This window comes from Muntiacus reevesi, chromosome 2 (genome assembly GCF_963930625.1).
Source record: "Muntiacus reevesi chromosome 2, mMunRee1.1, whole genome shotgun sequence".
In the NCBI taxonomy this organism is placed as follows: domain Eukaryota; kingdom Metazoa; phylum Chordata; class Mammalia; order Artiodactyla; family Cervidae; genus Muntiacus; species Muntiacus reevesi.
The window spans coordinates 152,647,656-152,666,726 of record NC_089250.1 but is presented as its reverse complement, the minus strand read 5'-3'; the positions used below and the strand labels follow the sequence as shown (position 1 = coordinate 152,666,726).

Genomic DNA, 19,071 nt, shown 5'->3' with positions numbered 1-19,071 from the left:
GATTCAGCAATTCTACTTCTTCAGGTCTAGCCTAAGGATCTAGGAGGACAAATGCACGAAAGTATCTATATAAAGATGTTCACAGTAGCCCTGTATGGAATGAAAAATTAACATTTTAATGTCATTAACATATAATTGGCTTAACAAATTATGGTACACACATGAAGTAGAGTATTATGCTGTAATCAAAAATGATTTAACAGACATGTATGAACGTGAAAAAATGTTCAGGATTAGTGAAAGCAGGACTGCAAAGGTTCACAATCCCAACATGCCTTCTTTCAAACTTGATCCAGTCCTCTATTATGACCTTCATAGGATCCTCCAGCTTTCTTCTATTAAGCTCATCATAGTTTGAAATAATAAATTTATATGTTTACTTGATAACATGTGTTAGATGATAACAAAGAAGACATATTAATACATACATGTATACAGATACACACACACACACACAGGGGGAAAAAAGTCTGCCAGTATTTTAAAATGCCAGAAGTCAAAATGAAAATAAAAATATACAAGCTTAAATTACACCAGTACTATTGAACAGAAATGGGATCTGGATATGTATTTTGTCAAAACCATATCACAAAATCTCTTTGACTAGATTAGTATTGAGGGAACTGTCTTCACTTAAGAAAAAACAAAGAATCATGCTACAGTATATACAAAAGGAGGCAATGCTGTTTCATTTGTAAGGAGAAATCCAGAAGAGAAACCTTTCTTCAGGCTAAAAGTCCTGCCTGGTTAGAATTACGCATATACTGCTTAAAATCAGGCTTGATATTAAACTCAGTCACTTACAGCTATAAGGCTTGGACAAATCACTTAACCATCCCTAGTATGAGTTTTAACCATAAAATATATGATAATATCTTACCTTCATAAGGCAGAGAGCTATACCAGAAGAAATCCAGAACTCCCTTTCTGTGATTTGTGATCTTTTACACTTTAGCATCAAATGACTATTCTACCAAAAAGCCTCTTATCAAATAGGAACAACAGTTGTTCCACCAACTTACAAGCCATGATCATGAAAGTCTCCTTCAATTATACTTCCACAGGGGGATATATTTGTTAGAATTCCAGCAACCACAAACTTATGCTTCAATAAGTCTGAGTTTGTTAAAGTATATAAATAATTCTTCAGAAGTTTTCATTTAAACTTGGTTTTAGTGGAAGATAAAATATCACAGAACACATCAGATCACATCATTCAACATATGGAAAGTACCTGAAGAACAATACTAATATCATTAAGAGTTTAACTACTACTAATTTCTACTTTTGGCCTTGAAACTTTGAGAGTCCTCTATTGGACAAAGATCCAGCAACTAGTTCTTTAAGACAGAAAAACTGAAAAATAAAGACTAGTAGTAAATTTCTCAAAAATAAAAAATAAGGCTTCATTCAATTATCCTGTGAACAAATAGGTACATGTTTAAGAATAAAAATAGAAAATATATGTCAAACTACTTCCACTAGAAAAAAAATCCTCTACAACTATCCTAGAAAAAGAATTCACCCTACTCCTGCAAACAAAAACTCTAAAAATCCATGAAGATGATAGACAAAAAGCATATAAAGCTGAAAATGTAACAATACATCATTCCCTCTAAAATAAGGCTAAAACATTTCATTATTTTGAAGTTTAAAAAAGTTAAATTAAAATCTTAAAAGCAAAAGGAAAGTTGTTTTGTTTTTTATGTCCTCAATCTTAGCAGATAGTACTGAAATACTGCTGCTGCTATAAGATTCTTTAGCATGCAAAGAATACTAAAGAAATAACTTGAAATTCAACAATAAACTGGTAAAGGTATATCTCGGAGATACTGTGAGTTTGGTTCCAGACCACTGCAATAAAGCAACTCACAATTTTTTTGGTTTCTCAGTGCACATAAAACTTAGGTTTACACTACATTATAGTCTATTAAATGTGCGACAGCATTATATCTAAAAAAACAATGTGCATACCTTAACTCAAGAATATTTTATTATTTAAAAATGCTTACCATCACCTGACAATGCAGGGTTGCCACAAACCTTCAATTTGTTAAAAAAAAAAAAAAAAAAAACACACAGTATTTGTGATGAACAATAGAGGGAAGTACAATAAAACAAGGTGTGCCTGTATTTTCTACTTTATAGACCACCTTAAAATAAAGAAAATTCTGTATGTGTGTCACAATCTCATACCAGTATTTACTGCCAATATTTGACAGATTTCTGGTTCTTTGCATAGACAAGTTTTGGTATCATTTTACTCTCATGACACAGGATGATAACAGTATTCTTTAATATTAATTGGAGTATTTTATATGTGTACTTTATACATGTAGTATAATATTAATTTTAGTATTTTATATGTATAGTCTAATATATGTGTTTAAAAAAACTGGCAGATTGAAGATTTTTATTCTTCAAATACTGTACACTGTTTTCCCTTCCAAATGTATTGTCAGTAATATCCTTCCAAGTACAAAGCAATCAGAGTTTGCCAAAGCAGAAGTTGCACATTCTTACATTATTTCTATTCAGAGTCTAATATAATACTTGGCACAAAAGAAAAACTCAGTTCCAATTTCAGATAGTCTACTTGGAGTTTAAAAAACCTTTCATTCTTCAAAAACTTACTGTTTAAAGAGCACTGTGATAGTTACTGGGGATAAATCTTTAAGCAGAAGAGATTCAATCCTTGCTTCCATGGAGTTTTTAGTCCAATAAGTGAGACATGAATTTATCAATCATATAACTATATTTCCTACAAACTGTGATAAACACTGAAGGAAAAGTGGGTGCCATGAGGTATGTGACTACCTGATCCACTTTGGCAGGTGAGAAAATGCTTTCCTGAAGAAGTTATTACTAAGCTGAAGCAAGCGTGTAATTAACGGTAACTTGGCAAAAGGGGAAGAAAAACGATTCTCAGAAGAGAACAGAGTATGTGCAAAGACCCTGAGGTAGGAGGAAATGTGGTGTATTAAAGGAACTGAAGGAAGGCTAGCCAATATAGCTCATCAGAATTGCATTTGGGACGAGGGTGGTTGCAGGGATACCAGTTAGGAGGTCACAAGAGCTGTTCAGGTGGAAGTAATTGTATCTTGGATTAGGAGGGTAGTAACGAAGCCAAGAGAAAAAGCAGGTTCAAGAGGTATTTAGGAGAAAATTGGTGTTACACCAAAGCCATGTAGAGCGGTGTTAGTAGAGTTTTAAAGATGAGAGATCTTGGTATTTTTCAGTTGTGAAACCAAACAGTAAAGAAGCTGTGAATTTATCTGACACTACTCAATAAGCCAGAGAGCAACTGCTGCCAGTCCTCTAATAGCAGTAACACCTTAGCAAGGGTGATTTTAGGAAGTGTGCCAGAAGGCCACAAACCAAGACTACACTAAAGTCAAACATGAATTTAAAAAATAATTATGTACTATATATCCCACCCTCTAATTGTCAAAAAGATCCCAAATGATAAAATTAAATTTTCATGGTACCTTCTTTTAATAACACATTGTATCACTCCTTTTCTCTCCTTTGTACTTCTATGAAAGCAAGGTTTCAAGACTTGGGAGAAAGAAAGAATAGGAATTTATATATTATGAGTCAACTCTCAGCACAAGTTTATATCAGGAATATCATATTATACCTGAGAATATTAAGGAGGGAGTCAATCAACATTGTATCTTAAGTATGCTACAATGTCAGGGAAACAAATATTACTTCATGACATATGTTCAAGATGCTTAATAGGAACAGCAATGTCCATATAGGCACATTTTTGATAGGAAAATAAGACACATACACTCATCAATTCTATTCCTTTCCTTGTTTCAGATGACTAACATACAAAAAATTTTACCAGTTTTATTTCTGTTTTATGTAACCAGTATAATAAAATCTTTATTAAATGTAGTAATAACATGGAGTCTATAGTGTTCCTTACAAATGAAATAACAACACTATCTTCCCAGTACCCCAGTACTAGAATTTGATCCTTTGCTCCCTACTCTATGAAGCAGAAATCTTAAAAGGTAAAGAGAAATAATTCCTAGTGTTCCCCTTTAACATACTAGTTCCCATCTAAAGGCTCCACCCTAAATCCCACATATGCGTAGACCTTCAGATAATATATCCTAAAATCTTTTTTCTTTCTGTTTTTGTCTTTCTTACTATTTATATTTCCATGAAAAATTACTCTACTTAGTCTTAGGTGGTCCAATGTACCTGTGATTATTTTCTCTTGAGTACTACTACTAAGAATAAAGTGGCATACTTGTAGTCTTATAAATTTTCTGACATGCTGTGCTAAAATACAGAGTAATTAGCAATGTGGTCAGACACACAATAGTAGACTCCTAAAAAGAACACTAGCATGAAAGAGAAATTTCAAACTAAGCAAAGTACAAGTCAACAGATGACAAACACATTAATGACCTATAACTGGTAAAATCTAGAAACACACATCTAATTTATGCCTTTGTAATTCTTGAGTTGTCAGTAAAAATGTCACATCTGCAATGATGGGATGGTGTACTGAATAACCAATATAGTAACTGATCTCTAAAACTGTCAATAAATCAGTGTCACAGAACTTCAGGGGAAGGAGAGACCTTGGTGAGCATGTAGTTAATCCCCTCAAACTATGACAACAGTTAAGGATAGAGAAAAAATGTAATGAGATCATATACTTGATTTCTAGAAAGTAGGAAACAATCAGTATATACTTATACCACGGCAGAACCCAGGCTTAATTTCCTATCTAGTATTCTTCCCATGCCTCAAAGTAAAAAAAAAAAAAAAGATTTTAGTCTATGCATGGATTGGAAAACTCATAAATTCCTGAATATAGGTTTTAATTGCTGATACCTTAACCAGAGAAGCTGAAGGGCAGAAAAATCTATAAGTAATTCTTGTTTAATGCTGCCTATTTTGTTTAATATGCCTACATATTTTCATCCCAAATCTGCCATACCAAAACAAATATTGTAGGCCCACAAATAAACATAAATACAGCATAATACACTTATGGCTAAATAATTTTATAATTTTAAAAATTACTTAAAATGTATAGAATTGGCTTAGTGAAGAAAAGAAGTCAAAAAAGGAGACACAGATTTAAAGATATTAGTGACTTGCCACAGTAATATTAGAAAGGCAGAGAGGAAAGGTCCAACGTTTTGAGCACTGTTATCTACAGGAACCTCAGGTTTTCTGCATCAATGAGTAAGAGCCCCTACTCCTGCTCCCTCCCAATCCACATCTTCAAGTGCTATCCAACTTCCTGTCTGGAGTTCTCCAAAGTCATCCAGCAAACTTAGTTACTCAGAGAATGCTCTGTGCCCCTCCAAAATGAATGCTTACATTCTCTAGAAAAAAACTTTGGAAAAAACATCTCATTTAAATCCTTTCATCATGGAAAAAGCAAGCAACAGCTGGTTTTAAGACATGCTTTTGAAAATTTCATATGAGATGAATCTTTAGAATACATAGGCCCTCTAGAAAAAAACACTGAAAAGACAGCCAGACACTACCAAAAATTTTCAAAAAAATAGAAGTCAACTATGTCTGAGTATATATCCAAGCAAGCATTTTCTAGTATCTGTTTTGATTGAAGGATAAACATCTTCTTTCCTTTTTTTTTCTTTTGCTTTAAGAGCTCCCTTACCAATTAACTCTTCTCATCCTTAAAAAAAAATAGATCGTGACCAACTTCCGACTGCATCTAAATATTTTTATTCCTTTAACAAAACCCTTGATTCTGCTTTATATCCTCCTTATTTCTGATTTTTAAAAATTCTTGCATCTCTCAAGTTTAAAGCTGGCCCAAGATTACTTTTAGCATATGGCTGCATACATGGACACATGCTGCCGAATCTCAACTCACTATCCCTCTCAGTCACAGACATCTCCACTTGATAATCCCCAGCAAGAACTTCTTTGGTTGTTTTGCCAGATTCTATTTTTTCCCTTCTACACAAAGTCAGGTTAGGATTCCTAGACTTAATTATTTTAAAAAGGGCCAAATTCTGAGGGATGGTGATAAAGGCACCTGCTTGGCTGATAGTGTTGCTGTAGACTTGATATTAGAGGTCAGCTGGGTCAGCACTTCTGCCCGAGTATGTGCTCCCTCCCTTCAGCTGCCCTTTCTAAACCTCTGCAGCTCAATACCTGTTGGCAGTGCTGGTGTTGCTGCTCCCACTGCTGTGTTTCTGTGCCCGGCTCAACCTCCGTGGGGGCTTTGAATGCTGCAACCGGGGGCTCGGCATGGAGGGGAACGTTGAGGCGTAGCCATGTTCACACTCTAAACAAATGGCAAGAAAAAAAGAGGAAGAGGTAAGAGGGTAAGAGGATATACCCAAATTCCTGGATCTACAGATCTCGAGTCCTTTCAGTAACAGGTTGTTGAAAACAGAGAAGAAAAAGAGGTAAATTTTTTCCATTCTTTCTGATTGGAAAATAAGATTCCCAGTCCTTGCCTGGTCATCAATCCTGTGACATTATATACAGACCCTACTCATGCTTGGAAGGTGTACTAACACCTCCTCTAAACCAAGGAACTTCTCCCTCCTCTTCAAAATCCTTTTCTCCAAGAAATCTTGACGCAAACACCCTCATTTTGAATGCTGCAACCGGGGGCTCGGCATGGAGGGGAACGTTGAGGCGTAGCCATGTTCACACTCGGCTACTAGGCATAGCCAAGTTCCTTGGTTTAGAGGAGGTGTTAGGACCCTCATTTCTGAGATCAGTTACCATTCACCTAAATTATTTCATTTGTTTCAAAATCCTTTTTCGTATAACTATCCCCCTTCAAGGTGTCTCTCTAAGCCCCACATTTTTGTGTACTTCAAACAATTCAATCACCTCGTTCTAGGAAGACATTTTCTCACGACACCACAATTTCCAGGGGTTGCACTCAGCACCCCAATCTCTTCACATTGCCCTTAGTCTCTATTCCTAAGGGAATCCCAGTGCACCGTATTTGGATGTGCAGAGGTCACTTCTTCGCAAGTATCTGTCCACCTCCCTGCTCTTCAGCAGGCATTCCCCGTGTGGGCTCCGGGTCCTGGCTCCTCCACCCCGACAGGCACTACTCCCACCCCCTCCTCCGGTTCTTGGCGTCCTCTTTCCTCTCAGGTCCTCAAATCACCTCCACTCTCAACACCCCTCCCCTTCCCTCTCCTCCCGTCCACTCAGGGCAGCCCCGGGTTCCAGCCTGACGCCTCCCTCCTTCTCCCCAGGAGACAGTGTCCTCCCCTGCCGCCCTTCCAGAACATACACACACCCACAGGTGCCCCTCACACACATGCACACGTATTGCCTCATATACCCCTTCATTCACATGCTCACTCCCTCACATGCTCCCCCCTCACAAGGCACAATTCTCCTCACACACGCACCTCCCTTACCCCACCCTCCTGACACAGGCACCCCTCCTTGCACACGCACTTACCTCACGTGTAACTCCTCCTCACACGCACTTCCCTCACACACGCACCCCTCCTCACACACACACACCTCTTCCTCACACGCACCGCTTTCTCACACACGCATACCCCTCTTCACACGCGTCCCTTTCTCAAACACGCGCCCCCCTCACACACACTCCCTTCTCACACACGCACCCCCCCTCCTTGCAGCGCACTCCCGTCTCACACAAGCACTCCCTCCTCACAGACACCTCTCCTTACACACACACCCCTCACACCAGCCGCACCGCACTCCCCGCGCGGAAGAGGAGTGCGCGAGTTCAGGCAGTGGAAGAGGCGGCGGCGTCCAGCCGTTACCTCGGTCCCGGCGCTCCAGAAACTCGGCAGCCTCCAGCAGGCGCTGCACGTTGATCATCCGCACCTGCTCCATGGGCACCGCGGGCGGCCACCCGGGCCTCTCCGCACTCCCTTCCCCGGCCAACAGGAGGCGCCGCAAGCGGCTACAGTCCGGCGCCGCCCCGGGACATGTGCGGCGGGCTGGCGGGCCAGCCCCGCCGCGGCTCGGCGCGCTCTCCGCCGCCCCCGCCGCCCCCGCCGGCCCCGCCACCCCGGCCACCCCGCCGACCTGCCGCCCCCGCGGCTCCGCTGGCAACCCGCGCGGGGTTTGTTTACCTCTCCGCGCGAGCACGGGGGAGGGGCGGGAGCAGTACCGCGACCCGCCCCCTCCCGCCCCTTCCTCTGCCTCCTGGGAAATGTAGTCCCGCCCTGCCCACTGCACGCCGGGACTTGTAGTACGCACGATGCTTTAGTGCGCCTGCGCCTTGCCAAATTCCGCGATGGCCGCCGGGAAACGTAGTCCGTTTGATTTCTGCCTCCCTGGTGGAAAGACTAAGAGGTTTTCTGGGGTTTGCTTCTTGGAGGGGAGGATTTGAACGACTGTGGGTCTACACCCGGGGAGCCCTTCTCTCAATGACTCCTGGAAGGTGCCCAGGAGCTGCAGCATGTAGTTCCACAGTGCCCCGCTCCAGTTCTCCATCTAGTACTACTTTCTCCTGGAACTTCCGCGCCTTGGTTTCCCTATCTGCACAATAGATACTTGAAAAGCCAAAAATCCCAGCTGAGGAACAAGAGATGATCCCGTCAGAGCCAGAGAGGCCCTGGCTTCACTTCATAGTTCACAAAGGCCCTTCTTCACCTCATAGTTCACAAAGAGGTGGTGTTTTGTTTTTTAATCTTATTTTTAAAACTTCCTTTCCCCTCCCTCAGCCCCTCATTCGTGATTTTAGAGACTAGCAAACCTCCCTGGTGCTGCAACTTAGTTCGGTCGCTAAGTGATTTGGTGCTGGAGTCACACAGGGCTCAGTTAAAATCCTGACCCTTCTACTTACACTAACTCTGTGGACTTTTCAGGCCTCATGTGCCTCACATCTATATCGGATGTAATGCCTCCTTTTATCCAAACACTGAGGGCCTGCCATGTACCAGGCACTGTACTAGGCATAACGTGTACAGTAACAGCTGACACAGACATGGGCCTTGCTCTTAAGGAGTGTATAGTCAGTAGGGCTTATTGTGACGATTAAAGGAAATAATATCAGAAGTTAGTACGTGGCGCTCAATAAATGGAAGCTATGATGATCGTTTCTCTCATGTTCTCCTCCAAAGAGAGGGAACTGAAAGCAGAGGCTAAAGGCTGCAGGACCACATTAAAAGACTGCCAATGACTGCCCGCCCCCTACCCCCACCCCCACACATCGTCTTTCCGAGTCCTCAAAGCCTAGACCAGAGTTTATCAACCTCAGCATTAGCGGTATTTGGGGTGAATAATTCCTAGTTGGGGGAGGGGTGGGGTGGGAGGTTTGGTGGAGACCTGCGCATTGAAGGATATTCAGGGGCCTCCCTGGCCTCTACCCGTTAGATGCCAGTAGCACACCACCAACTCAGGTATGACAACCAAAAACATCTCCAGACATTGCCAAGGGCCTCTTGGGGCACAGATCACCTCTGATTGATCATCTCTGATCTAGGGCAAGGAAAGGCCAGAAGACCATAACTGTTGAAAACTCTAGGAGCAAGCTAGGAATTGTGTAAACATCCATAACTTTCCCCACCCTGATTATTTTATCCTGCTGGTGGACATCCAGAGTAACAGGAAGCTCTTGGTGAGGGGAGAATGTCCCCTTCCCTGTGGTCATTCCAGTGGCTACTGCAGAAAATACCATCTCAGAATGAAAATGTTATTCTCAAAAATGTCATGGGCTTCATGGTGCTTTCTAATATACTCTCCCCCCTTTCTCCCCCCAAAGTGAACAAGATTTCCAGTGAAGTCAAAAGCTGCAAAATTCTGCCAACCTTTTAAAATATTACACTTGGCACCACATTTAAGAACCGAATAGATGTTCCATCAAATACAGGGAGACCCAAAATGAGAGATGTTCACAAGCCATAAGAGAATTTTTTTAAAGACGTTGAAACAGGAACTGTGCTTTTTCAGCTGTTAGCTAGGTTGCTTCAGATCTGGGCTTTCCCACTGGGTGTTGGTAACTACAACCCTCCACATTCAACAAGGGACATGTTGGGTAGGGGGAGAAAGGAATTATTTAAAAGAAAATACCTATTCACTCAGAACATCTGTAAGTTGAGGGTAGAAATTATTAGGTGGAAAGTTTCTACCACTTGCAAAACCACTTTAAGCTTTAGATCCTAAATTGCTAAGGGCTACCCCAGGAACTTAAAAGAGGTAGTTTTATAACAAATAAAATTCTACCCCATGGGAGGTAAACTTTGTGACATTCAATCAAGGAAAAAAGTACAGACTGAAAATACACATGGGTTCAAGATGGGTTTAAATCCACACATCATAAGCCCTAGCAGGTTATTATGAGAAAGCAGGATGCTTGGTGCACATGCCTGACCTTTCACAGTTGACCTCCAGATGAATTAACCAACACTTCTTTTATTTTTTTTGTTCTTTTTTTTGTTTTTTTGTTTTAATTTTTTTTTCTAGTGGATTTTGTCATACATTGATATGAATCAGCCATAGAGTTACACGTATTCCCCATCCCGATCCCCCCTCCCACCTCCCTCTCTACCCGATTCCTCTGGGTCTTCCCCAACCCTTCTTTTAAAGCTATGGCCAAGAGGGAGTGGAGGAGATGAAAAGTAGTGTGAGAATCCCCAAAAAGCCACCTGCATATGTTGAAGAAGAGATGAGATGATGGTGATGGTGGGCAGTGTTAAGCACTGGTTTCTGTACAGAAATATCCAGCCTCTTCTAACAGCAGTTGAAGGTGTCACTTCCTTCTTCCTGCTCCAGCTGACTCCCAGATACTGGCCACAAGGGCCTCCTACGGCACAAAGCTTGGGGCTCTAGCCTAGAAAAGGATGTCACTCATAAACCATCCTAAGCACCAGCCCAGCCTGTGGGAACCCAGAGGCAGCCATGGCTTCTCTTTTGCAGATAAATCTGAATTGCACTACAAATGCAAATGGGGAAACTGAGGAAAAACAGGGCTTCTAAAGTCTACTGACAAAAGAACCTGGAATCTTAGTCATAGGCTCTGGTTCTTCTGTCCTCTCCCTCAAGGGAGTATCTCACTCAGGGGAGTCTCATTTGATGGTGGAAAAAGTCCTCCAGAGTCCCCCAGCCCTATAACAAACACAGCCTGGATGGGAACGGTCTGCCTTCTGGAGGAAGCAGGCAAAGCTCTCCATTCTTAGGGGTCCTTACCCTGAACGGTTTATTCAAGGTAGATTTTCAAATGCCTTATTGCAGATTCATGAACAGAGGAGGAGCCTGGTCTGTGTTACATCACTTCTGCAGACAGAAAAGAGGGGAAGGGGCCCTGAGGTTAAAGGTGCAAGTCCAAAGTCACTATTAGTGACACCTGGTGCTTAAGAGAACTTCCTTGAAACTGCAAAGTGTTTAACTGTGCAGGGCACTGTTTTCCGAAATTATCTTTAAGGGGGGGGGGGGGGGAGGTCTTCAAATAATCAAGGTTGGGAACAGGGTGAGTCCTGAGCTCCTAAATAAGAACCGTAACAATTATACATCTTTCCATCCCCCACCCCAGAGTGACAACCGCAGCGTCCTCCTTGCCTCTCCCCTCGGAGCCCAGAAACGTGAAAAGCAGCAGAAAACCTTTTCTTCTGCCGAGTGAGTCAGCCTTGCCTAACTTCATGCGTAAGCTCTCCTCGAGTCAGCGGCAGCTCAGAGCTGCGGGTCTGTGTGCAGCCGAGATAAATTTGGGTCTAGAAGGGATGACGTAATGCCAAACCGGAGAGGTGGCTGCCGCCTCCCAGGGCTCCAGTCGCCAGGGCTGCCGGCTGACATCCCAACCACACGGAAAAGCACCACGACCCAGGTGCCTGAACTGGGGAGAAAGGGAAAGAAAGGACATGGGGGTGGGAGGAAATGGCAGGGGGAGGCAGCGGTACTCTGAGATCGCTGAATCTGGAAGTTTGTTGTTCTTTAACTTTGGTTTTCTGGTGAGATCAGGCCACTGGCAGAGGCTCAAACAGCTGCACTTGACTTCCATCCTGGCCTGTGTCTTCTCTCTTAGAAAAGGGCTTCTTACATTTTATTAAATGGCCCTTATTTAGGGCCTATTTAGGTGATTATAATGAATGTGTTAATCTCTCGAATGTCCTTTTCCTTCTTTTTTTGCATTAACCTGGGTCCAAGAAGAGATCTGCATTGCAGGACTTAATTAATATGCACACATAAGATTCTTGCTTACCCTGGAGCACTTCACTTGAGGGTGCAACTGATGGAAGATCTTGCTTCGGCCATCCCAAATGAATATTCCTCCAAATAACATTTCATGGTTTGTTTTCGTAGACGCTGTATCATTAAGCTTATTCTGCAGTCCAGTCTCCATTTTTCAGATGAAAAAACTGAGGCTCAGAGAGGTATGGTAACATACCAAGGCCACACTGCTATCTATCAAACTGATAGAGCAAGGATTAGGGCTTAGTCCTACAGAATCTCATCCAGTGCTGTCTACCCATCTCCCTAATTCTTTTTCTAGTTGATCTGTGGTTTTAAAAATAAACAGATAAATAAAGTGGAATACATTTTATGGTCTTTTAAATTTTATGGAGCCCCAAGGATTAATCCTCTCAATATCAAGATCAAGTTATATTCCAAAGGGATCCAAAGCCTGTTCTGTTTTCTGTTCAAGGGTCTTAGGAAAAGGAAAAATCAACTCCTCTGCTGGTGATGATTACAAGCCATGGGCTCAGCCACACTACCTCATTTTAATTAGAAGACCAGCACAGGTAAATGATCTCTGTTGTATGGAAGTAGCTTCCTTCATTAAGAATGTCTCCTGAATACTTTTTTCAAATGACATTTCATCTTGTGTTGCTGTGGTCATGTTTTATTCTCCTTAATTTGTGATTACAATCCTTTATACTGATAGATTTTGTGACTTTCAGCCATCTCTGGCATATATATCCTGGTCAGCCATTGTATGTTGTTCTTTAAAACACAGCTCATTCCATGAGTGAGTATTTTATTTAGAATGTTTGCATCCACATTCAAAAGCCAGGATGCACTGTAATTTTTTGTTGCACTTATCAGGTTTTGGAGGTAATGACCTAGTCTTTCAAAGTTAGATGCAACTTAATTTTAAAGCCTTAAAAAAAAAAAAAAAAAAAAGATTACCAGAGCCCTTCCCCTGCTGTTGGGAGGATGGCCCACATTCTTACACAGCCCCGGTAACCCTCCCTCCACTGGCAGAAGCCTGCCTACAGTGGCCCTGCCTCCACCCCTTGACATCACCACCCACTTCCAAGCAGCAGAAACTTGTGGCGGTCACTCTTAGGGTTCAGCCAGACCCTGGACACTGAGTCACACACCCAGCCTCGCTACCTTGTGGCTGAGTTTTCAGCCTCAGGTACACTAGTTAGAATAAAACACCAGGCCCTTGCTTGCCCAAGGACGTGTGTGATCTCACCATCTCTTCCAACTCCAGCATGCTCATTCCAGGATTCTCCAGAGATCCAAGAATAACATGCCTCCATTTGCCTGTAGCTGTGGTGCCACTCGTACAGTCAATTCATTTAATCCTCAACATGTTCTGAGATTCCTGTTTCGCATTCAAGGCCCAGAAAGGTTAAGTGATTTGCCCAGAGTCATACAGGTAGCGAACGGATTCAAACCTGGATTTCCTAACTCTTGGACCCCTTAGAGTACATCAGGGTATGTTTTGTCAGACAAGGTCAAACAAAGCTGGTTAAGGCAGTAGCCTCAATCAGGATAATACAATCCACCTGGAGGCTTCGGAAATGTGTAGGAGTGTCTTTCTTGAGTGTCACCATGACTTGGGAGTTCTACTGACATTTAGCGAGTAGGAACCAGGGATGTTAAATCCTGCAGTATTCCAGCTTAATCTGCTCAAGAGGAACTGTCTCATCAATAGTCCCCGTGTTGATAGGTCAGAGGGGTGAAGGCAGAGAACTCATCGTTTGTTCAGCAAATATTCCTGAAGCCTCTGTTACTTGCTGCACACTAACCTAGATGCCAAAGAGAACAAAGAACAAAGCTACTTGTGGTCTCTGTCCTCAAAGTGCTTGCATTCTAGCCTGACAGACTGATGATAAGCAAGTAAAAGCATTGTAAATTGTGATAAGTAGGAATAAGGGATAAATAATAAATGAGGGTGAGGATAGCTTTAGGTGGGTGGAGGGATCAGGGCAATTACAAGGGTATTTGGCCAGCTCCTCAGACTTTCATAAGCACATATATCACCTGGGAATCATGCTAAAATGGAGTTTTGGATTCAGCAGTTCCGGGGTGGGACCTGGGAGACCCATTTCTGACAAGGTCCTAGGAGACACGAAGGCTTCTATCTTCAGACCACACTCATGCCAAACAGTAGGGGTGATGGCCATGCAGGGAATTGGGATTTTATTCTAAGTGAGACAGGAAGGAAACTATTGAAGGGCTTTAACCAAGTAAATGATATGAACCCAGTTCTATTTAAGATCACCCTGGTTTCCTAGATCTCGATGGAGGAGAGCAAGAGGTTGGACCAATGCCGTTCGACCAGAACCAGCTGGCCCACGTTAGCAAGGTGGCAGCCAGGGCCTAAAGCTCATCTGTGTGGCTCACACTTGCCAAGCATGGGCCAGACCAGTTGCCCTACAAGCTCAGGCGCCTTCGGGAAACCTAGTAGAGCCTGACAGGGTGTGGATTCACAACCCGACACCCGCGCGTGCAGAGCCTCAGGAGCCCTGCTGGTTGCGTGAGTTCCCCAGGGGGGGCCAGGCCAGGCGGTGCTGCAAGGCCAAGCAGAACACCCTAGGCCAGTGTTTTGCACAACAAGGGCCCTGCCTGCTTCGGTGTCAATGCCTGAAGAACCCCAGAAGGCTCTGGCTGTCCTCTCTCTGCCCCAGGATGAATGGGAAGTAAAGAGAGTCACTCCTGGGAGGCTTCCCCAAGGGGACCCTCAGCCTGGTCTTCAAACATTCCACATTCCATGTCTTGCCTCTTGCTCTCTGACACTTCTCTAAGAGCCCTGAAGTCTCCTAGCAAGAAAACCTGATTTTGAGTCTCAGCCCCACTCTTTGTTAGCAGGTGGGCTTGGGAAAGTTAGCTTGCCTTGCTAAGGCTAAGGCTTTCCTCATTTGTAAAATGAGGATAATGATAGCACCCTCCTATTGGATGAATGTCAGGATTTAATATAAAGCATTTAGCACTGTGCTAGTGCATAGTAACTGCTCATTAAAAAGGCACCATTATCACTGTTCCTTTGGAAAACAGAGACAACAATACACTTGTCAGCAGGTACCCGTCCCCACCCTGGGGACAGGCTATCAGACTCCCAGGAAACAGGCACGTATTATTTATTGATTCCTATTTGTCTGTCACTTGCACTGGAATATAGAACTCGACCTGGAGATCATACACATTGCACTTTGGAAGCACCAGGCATGATGCTCGGCTCCTCACAGGTGTTAGAAATGACGTGTTGTATTGAGCTAAACTTTACAGCTGGTGGAAAAAAGGAAATAAAGTTGTATGCAAGGCACTCAGAATCTTGGGAGTCAAGAAATATAGTAGAGATGGTTGGGTATGGTTGAAGTAAGATGGAGATCACACAGGACTGTACAGTAGCTCTGGGCCCCAATTGAAATAAAAACAAAGGCTCACGCTTGCCACTCTTGACCAGAAACAGAGCAGCCCTGGGCATGCCCTCCATTTTAATACAGTGGTATTAAAACAGTCCCAAGTCATCTTTATTCAAGTATACTTGCTAATGGCAATAAAAATACAGAGTAAAATATCTCAAATAACAGGTAATCCAAATCCCCTTTTATTAGCTTTAAATGTCCCAATCTTTCTCTCCCTTGGGACACTGTGTTTATCTTTCTAATTTTGCTATGTTTAAATTTCCTCAGCAGACACTGTAGTTGGATATTAGAGAGATGAGGCCAAAGGCATGTTTGATAGGACAGCATGCACGGTAGAAACATTGGTATGGACAATCTTCCAAGTGCAGAGTGCCCCAATCTGTAAGCAACTAAGAATGGAATGTGTTTATTTACAAGGTTGTTTACACAGTACTTGATTTCCTAGGCTCGGGCAGCTTAAAAAGGGGGGGTGGGGGAGAGTCAGATCTATAAAAATTATAAGGATAAACACAAAACACAAAGGATTTTAAACATCAGGCTGGGGGATGGCAGGGTACATGGAGGGAGGAGAGGGACTACTCTCTCTTTTTTTTTTTGAAGCCCAGTATAAATTTTTGTTCTCTCTGTGATGATGGCTAAAAGCAAAGACACCAAGCCCACGTCAGATGCAATCCACATTGTTGAGGTTTACTTTAAGACACGTGAATTTCTAAAATCTGGCACTGGGATAGAGTTTAAGTCCATGATGGCAGGGACTGTATCTCTGGGCCCTAGCACAAAGCCTGACATAAAGCAATGTGTACGCCTTAAATACCAGCTTGATGAATGGTTGGATGAACAGACTCACAGAACACATTTAGGGAGAATTCCTGGCATGCAACATAATTCCACATTTTATAAAATTATTTGCCATGGGGGCCTTTTAAAGAGAGGTTCACTAACCTAAATTTAAAGAAAAGAGAGAGAGAAAGAGAGAGAGATCCTATTTACATATATTTCCTGGAGATGTATTGCTCAAAACGAGGGTCACCTGAACTTTCAAAATATTTCACAAGCGAGGGGCCCAGTAGAACATTCTGCCAAGATGAGGAAGCAAAGGAGGAACCTCCAGCTCAGATGGGTGGTGGCAAATGCCCATTCCTTTTGGCCAGAGAGATCAAGTCAGCTGCTGATAGCTTTAACACCTCCAGCCAGGCCACTCAGGGACAACAGTATCAGAGAAAATGACTTCCCTTTAGTTTAGCAGAAGAGTCAGAGAGCAGGTGTCGCTCCCGTTGGAATCAAAGCTTCTTCTCGCCAGTGGAGCAAGAGCTCCACCCTCCACCCCCAGAGGGAGGCCCCTCTGGGAAGACCTGAATGCCGCCTCCTCAGTTAAGGCTGGAGAGCCGTCCTATCACTGTCGTCACCTTTGGGTTCCACCCACGCTCCCTACTATAGACGTATAAGAAAATATTTTTTCTAAATGGTGAATTCAAATTATCTTCATTTTGAAAGACTATTGAGAATGTTGCAATGACCTTTGCAATAACCAGACACACCCTGTGATCAGTAAACCAGGGTTGAGAGTTGCTGACTTTATGAGCACCTGACCTGTAAAACAAAAGCCTAGTTTGGGGCTCTGCCTGGGACCCATTCTCGCATCAGGCAGGAGGGAACACAGCCCAGACAGACTTGATTCTGCCTCTGCTTTGTCGTCTTGGGCAGGCCACTGTCCTTTTCTGGGCCTCAGCCTCCCCATCTGTATAGTGAGGATGATGGAAGCTCTATGACCTCTGGGGCTTTTCCTGGCACTGATGTTCTCTTACCACCTGCCTCCCTCAAAAACATAACCGAAAGGGGATGGAAGGAAGAATGGGAAAGGGAAGAGAACTACTGGTTCAGAAGGCCAGGCTACCGTAAACCTCCCCTCATTTCTGCCTGCTGAAAATGGCTTTCTTCATTTTGCAGGAAGATTCCCATTTTTTGCTGGGTTATTGCCTTTTACACTTCTTTTTCTTTCTGTCTTTCTTTTTTAACTCAAAAGCCACAAAACCACAATTCACCTCCCCAAAACAGGTCATCTGGAAGCCAGCGCTGTCAGGCTTTAGGTGTGTCATGCCTGGCATACTGGTGGTATCTAAGTGAGGACCAGGCCAGGGCAACCATGTGCTTCTCCTCCAGAAACCCAGTTTAAATCAATATTTATCCAACTGTATTTATAGAAAGTGGTGGTGGTAGGGAAGAGTGGGTGGGGTGGGGAGGCAGGGGGATCTAAAACAGAACAAGCCACAATGACTGATGCAAATCTTTGTGGCCAATTCGTTTCTGCAGGGCCAGGCTTTTTTTTTTTTAAAAAAAGGCAAAAGACTCGGCTTTTGATGAACCTGCTGTTGGCCCCAGTACCATAGCAACAGCCCCAAGTCCTCTAATATGTCCAGAGGACAGACTTGGGAACGGCAGCACGAAGGGGGTGGTGTTTCCTAGGAGCCTAAACTTGAGTTAGGGCCAGGAGAGTTGAACAACTCTGAAAAACAAAGACAAAAAAGAAAAAAAAAAAAAACCTCTCTTGTTGGCTCTTCTGTCTCCAGCTTCGTTTCTAAACCTTTTCTAAGCAGGGTGTGTTTAGGAAGACCTTGGACAATCAACAAGGTGTTACAAGCACCCGCTCTGCTTCAGGTTGTTGGGCGACCTTGAACAAGTCATTTCACCTCTCTGGACTTCATTCCTTGACTGGAAAATGCATACATGCATATATGGTTATATAAAACTGCAGGCTCAGTCCAATCAGAGGTCTAGGTTCAAAACTCAGCTCCACCATTACTATGTGACCTTTGGGCAAGTTACTCAGTTTCCCCCTCTGTAAAATGGGAGCAATGCGATTCATGGGGTTGCAAAAAGAGTCAGACACGACTGAGCGACCGAACTGAACTGAAAGTACACACGCCATGGGGTTGCTGTGAAGTGTGGGAGGAGATAACACGTCTTTAGCCCCATACTTCACCAAGTGTAGTCAGTGCTCAGTAAATGGTTGCCAGTGTTGTATTACACAGTGCAGTTAGTTGCTGCTGCTGCAATGCTGGCACCCTCTTCACTTCCTTCAGTTCTACCTCTAGATTTTGCTGGCCATTCTCAGATGAAAATCTCCATTTCTAAGTGTGCCAAATAGGAGAGTGTTTTGGTCAAAGAGAGCAGGTAGGTGAGCAGCTCTTGTTCTGTCTTGGATCTAATGGAGCTTCTTTTTCCCCACTAAACCATGAATGACTCAATTCAGCTTCTCTAAGTTCGTAAGGTCCAGATGCTTTTCCTGGGTCCCCTCCACAGCATACCCAGTCCCTAGGTGCTCTGGGACTCTGAAAGCCACAACAGTATCCCCAAAAGTCCACCTCTGGCATTTAGCAATGGGCAGAGATCAAAAAGAGTTGAATCTGGGGAGCATAATTTAGGATGTAGAGGAAATAGAAGCCTGAGTTAAAAATGCTCTTTATACAACTTCACCAAAAACAAATACCTCACTCCATTCCCATCATAAATC

At 43.1% G+C, this 19,071-nt stretch overlaps 1 protein-coding gene across 4 annotated transcripts in view; it reads right to left on the bottom strand.

The window, feature by feature from the left end:
- MXI1 (MAX interactor 1, dimerization protein) overlaps positions 1 to 19,071 on the bottom strand; it is a 96,207-nt gene that overhangs the window by 71,298 nt on the left and 5,838 nt on the right. For 3 of the 4 annotated variants that reach the window (XR_010661558.1, XR_010661559.1, XM_065923299.1), the window contains exon 2: positions 6,163 to 6,295. Coding sequence is in view for 2 of the 4 variants with exons in the window: in XM_065923299.1 (XP_065779371.1) it covers positions 6,163 to 6,295 (133 nt within the window). In the remaining 2 variants the exon portion in view is untranslated. Of the gene's footprint in view, positions 1 to 6,162; positions 6,296 to 7,778; positions 8,002 to 19,071 lie in introns of those variants that run through there. The other variant, XM_065923300.1, reaches the window with a different exon arrangement.